The 4,549-nt window shown below is 55.0% G+C and overlaps 1 protein-coding gene and 1 non-coding gene across 2 annotated transcripts; both read left to right on the top strand.

The window, feature by feature from the left end:
- Positions 1-74, top strand: TRNAV-AAC. The gene has a single exon. It is a non-coding gene; the product is annotated as a tRNA-Val (tRNA).
- A 1,227-nt stretch (positions 75-1,301) lies between these two features.
- On the top strand, positions 1,302-2,850 carry LOC125537744 (AP2-like ethylene-responsive transcription factor At1g79700). The gene is made up of 4 exons (XM_048701066.1): positions 1,302-1,504; positions 1,616-1,698; positions 1,793-1,964; positions 2,067-2,850. Exons 1-4 carry the CDS (start codon positions 1,302-1,304, stop codon positions 2,848-2,850), a joined length of 1,242 nt encoding a protein of 413 aa, XP_048557023.1.
- Positions 2,851-4,549: the final 1,699 nt, after the last annotated feature.

The following is a 4,549-nucleotide window of genomic DNA, read 5'->3' as shown; positions in this document are numbered from 1 at the left end:
GGTTTCGTGGTGTAGTTGGTTATCACGTCAGTCTAACACACTGAAGGTCTCCGGTTCGAACCCGGGCGAAGCCATTATGTTTTTATTCTTCTGAATTTTTACCAACCCCTCGCTCTGTTTTTCAGCTAGTCTAGGGGGCATAGCAGAGAAGAAAAAAGGAGAAAAACAAAGTTCGGATTTGCTCGTGTCATCTGCAGATCAGATGCATGGGACGACCCAAGTTGCCATAGAGCATTTTTCATCACCACTTTGCACGGGCTGGGGGTTACAGAGGATCGAACTCTCGACCTCAGGATCACCCGCCTACGCGCTAGCAAACTGCGCCACAATCCTGTTCTTGTTTGATCAACCATCCTAACCAACAAGTCTTATTCGAGATGTCCTACTCCCGCCAAAAACATCATCGCAAACCCTGTTTTTTCACTTTTCACTAATGTGTAGTGAAGGTTTTGCTGCAGTTTGTTGGGGTCAGCTCCGTCCCTGCTGGACTGGACGGTGTGTGTCACGACACGGACGTGCTCGTACGGCGCAGCCGGCCTCCCGGCCGCGCGCGGGCAACCCGAGAGCGCGCGCCGAGCATGTCCCTGTCCCTGTCGGTGCGTCGGCGCCACGGCCGACGTCACGGTCGCAGTCGCAGGGCTGGTTGTTGAGAAGCCGATAGTAGGTTTTCACCCGAAAGAAAACGAGGGATCGTCTCTTTCGCAGGGTGAAGCGCACGAGACATGTCACCCACCCCGCGAGCAGAGCACGAGACAAGGGCGGCGCACGGGTTTCTCAGCTGGCCTGCCGCTATTTCGTCCCAGCCCCAAGTCCAAGGCCCCGTTTTGGTCCGGGCTCGTGCGAACGCGACGCTCTGCTCCTCCGAGCTCTCCCTAGTTGGCCACGCAGACATATGCTCTCCGCTCCGGTCATGTACTGTATAATATAACAAGGAAACACATGCCGCCGTCGCCAAGAAACTCGGCCGAGTTCCGCCACCGGACAGAGGATCCGTGGCTGCATGCGCTTAAAATCGATGTTCCCGAACTAAATCCGCATCGTAAAGACAGACGCGGGAGCCACGGAACCATCAATCGCCTTGTCTCCTTCTCCTCCCTAGCTGCCGCCCCGGACAAGATCTGTCGCCAGCATATAAGCGCGCCCGCCCGCGGACACCTGCACGCAGCAGCTCGTCTCCTCACCTGGCTATCGCACAAGCACAAGTGCACCATTGCCCTACGTCCTCGGCCTACTTTCGTTGGGTTTCCTTGGTTCGATCGATCGCATTCACATCTGTTGGAGAGAGGGAAGAAGAGGTAGCCATGGACAGCATCCTGATGGTCAAGAGCGAGATCGAGAGCTACGCGGGGCAGCCCGCGGTGCTGGGTGGCGGCGGCGGCGGCGAGGTCGTGGTCAGGAGGAGGAGGAGGGAGCCCACGCTCGGGCCGGTCGGCGGCGGCATCGGCAAGGCGTCCCTGCCCGGCGTCGCCGTCAAGAGGAGCTCCCGGTTCCGTGGGGTGAGCAGGTCGGTGTGTGTACTTATATTCAAAGATCAGCTCCGATGTTTGCATATGCATGCCACGATTGATTTGATGTTGTGATGGTAACTGACTCTGTGATCGATGCATGGATGCAGGCATCGGTGGACGGGCCGCTACGAGGCGCACCTGTGGGACAAGAACTCGTGGAACCCCACGCAGAGGAAGAAGGGCAAGCAGGGTAGGTTCCGTGGCAGTGCCACAACAGAGCGATGCTACAGTGTATGTATACCTATGTTGTCAGATGACTAACGCTGGAAATATGTATACTACAGTGTATCTTGGAGCGTACGACGAGGAGGAGGCAGCGGCGAGGGCCTACGACCTGGCTGCTCTCAAGTACTGGGGCGCCACCACCTACACCAACTTCCCGGTCATGGACTACGACAAGGAGCTCAAGATCATGGAGACCCTCACCAAGGAGGAGTACCTGGCGTCGCTAAGGAGGTGGCACATGTCAACTCCAAAACCCTGCCATATCACATGTGTTTCTAATCTCCTCTTACGTGCACCTAGCTAACTCTGAAATTTCCAACCTGATTCCTCCAGGAAGAGCAGCGGCTTCTCCAGAGGCGTGTCCAAGTACCGCGGCGTCGCCAGGCACCACCAGAACGGACGATGGGAGGCGAGGATCGGGCGCGTCTTCGGGAACAAGTACCTCTACCTCGGCACCTACGGCACGCAGGAGGAGGCGGCGCGCGCCTACGACATCGCGGCCATCGAGTACAAGGGCGTCAACGCCGTCACCAACTTCGACCTCAGGTCCTACATCACGTGGCTCAAGCCCCCCGTCGCCGGCCCGGCGGCGCTCGCCGACCACCTCCTCGCCGGCATGCACACGCAGCTCCCTCCCAGCCCCGTGGAGCACGAGCGCTTCCTCCCGGCCGAGGCCCACATCATGCTCCCTCCCACGACGGCGGCGGCGGCCCCGGGCAGCCCTTTCATCCTCGACCACAGCGCGGCGGCGCTCGGTGGCGGCCTGAGGAGGAGGAGCTCGTCGTCGTCCTCGTCCACGGCGCTCAGCCTGCTGCTCAAGTCGACCATGTTCAAGCAGCTCGTGGAGAGGAACGACCCGGATTCGCCGCAGGGCACGGGAGGGTGCGCGGATCGCGTCGGGGAGCTGCCGGCGGGGGAAGGGTCGTACGAGTACCGCGACTTCTTCCATGGGGTTTCTTCCGACGTGTGCGGCCTCTTCTCGTCGCCAAGCAACGCTTGTGGCAACAATGCGGGGTTTCAGGGGGCCGCCGTGGCGTCGTGCTACGGTAGCGGCGAGAGGATGACACCGACGACGACGCCCTGGGATGGGTTTGGGGACATTGCGGCGCTACAATAGTTGTACTGAGTAGTGTTGAGGGGCATGATGAATGTATCTTATGTAAATTATGTTGTTATTTGAATTTGTGTAAATAACAAGCTGATCAGGGTTTGATTTGACAAGCCAATCTTCATAGGCTAGATCCTTTTACCACATATATATATAATTACAATGGATTTTGATTCCAAGACATTAGCGAATTCTTACTCCTAATTTATTTCTCGAGGATGAAGAAGAGAGAAAAAAATACAGCTACCCTTGAACCAATAAAATGGGAAAGCACCCCGTGTTTTACTATCTTAGAGAATCTCGAGCCGATCCCTAAAAGGCTATAGATTTTACTTCTCTAACCAGGACCTAGCCGAATTCCTAAAGCGTGTAAGCATGGCCGTCTCCAGGAATTTGGGGGCCCGGGACAAAATACAAAATCGGGTCCTAAATTTTCTTAATTTTGTATAACTAAAGAAGTATCCAACGAATATCTACACTGGCCAAATAATACCTCGCTAGCCAGGGAACGCCTCATGCCAAAGCTTATATAAATTTGCTCGATTGCACAATATATGTAGAACTGAAATTCAATGCTTAACAATGGAACCAAATAGATTAAACATGAAAAAAAGGGTACAAATAATAATAAGGGACACAAAAGAATACCAAAGCAATAGTTTCCCTCATCTATTCCTCCCATATGTGTAGACACTCCTGTTGTTGCAGGTCACTAATGAAAATATGTCTTCATCTTATTTTTCTGTAGCATGGAATAAAATTGATATAAATATACATCAGTTCGGGTTTCATCTAAAAAAGACATCAATTCAGAAATCAACACATACATCATGTCAGTTAAACTTCAAGTGCATCTTTTATTGTCGTTTGCTTCTCCCAGTGCAAGAATCAATAAATTACCAACTGATTAGTGGCCGAGGAGGACCAGCACCAGATTTGGAGGGGCGACAAGTCCTGCATTCGGTGGAGGCAAGGCCAGCGCCCAGCGGCCAGGCGGAGGACGGGAATCACAAGCAGCATGGTACACCGTACACTAGTGCAAGCACGGAGCAGCTAGTAGGCGGAGCTAGACTGGGGGAGAGCGGACACCAGCGGTGATCCGCGGACCAATAATCGTGGATTCATTGCAGATCACAAGAGAGGCGGCGCGTCTGCGCAGTCGAGGGACTGGGAGGGTCACGACCCTAGGGCTCAAGTTGTAGCGGGTGCCATAGAGGCACATTACCTCTCGTTTTTCTCCAACTAAAAAAAACCTCACGTTTTCTCTCCCATCGGGGGCCCCACGATTGGGGGGGGGGGCTGTGCGGTCGGCCACTTTGGCCCCCCTCATCGATGGGCATGCGTATAAGGGAGTACAAAAATTACTCCACCTCCTAGCGGGCGCCTAAAAATACTCGGCCGCGACGTTGTGGTTGGGCGCAGGGTCACCGGCTCCGCCTTGACATGACGGAGAGGCAGGGAACATTGTTCCTCCTTCACGCGGTAGTGCGGCGATGATGCCGGCTCCGCCTTTGCGCGGGTTGGAGGTGGCGAGGGCGGTGCCGGACCACGGTAGCACAGTGATCGCTCGATCATGAGATGGATCTATTGTTGGAACTCCTCGTCTGTCATTGCCGCCTTAGAGAAGAGGCGCGGCGGCTGGTCCTGCTCATCACCGGAGGAGATGACGATCTCTTCCTTGTCAGAGGAGCAAGTGGCCATGGAGGTC

The sequence above is a fragment of the Triticum urartu genome, chromosome 1 (assembly GCF_003073215.2).
Source record: "Triticum urartu cultivar G1812 chromosome 1, Tu2.1, whole genome shotgun sequence".
Lineage (NCBI taxonomy): Eukaryota > Viridiplantae > Streptophyta > Magnoliopsida > Poales > Poaceae > Triticum > Triticum urartu.
Note: the sequence above shows the minus strand (reverse complement) of the source record. Positions and strands in the feature narration are given on the sequence as shown.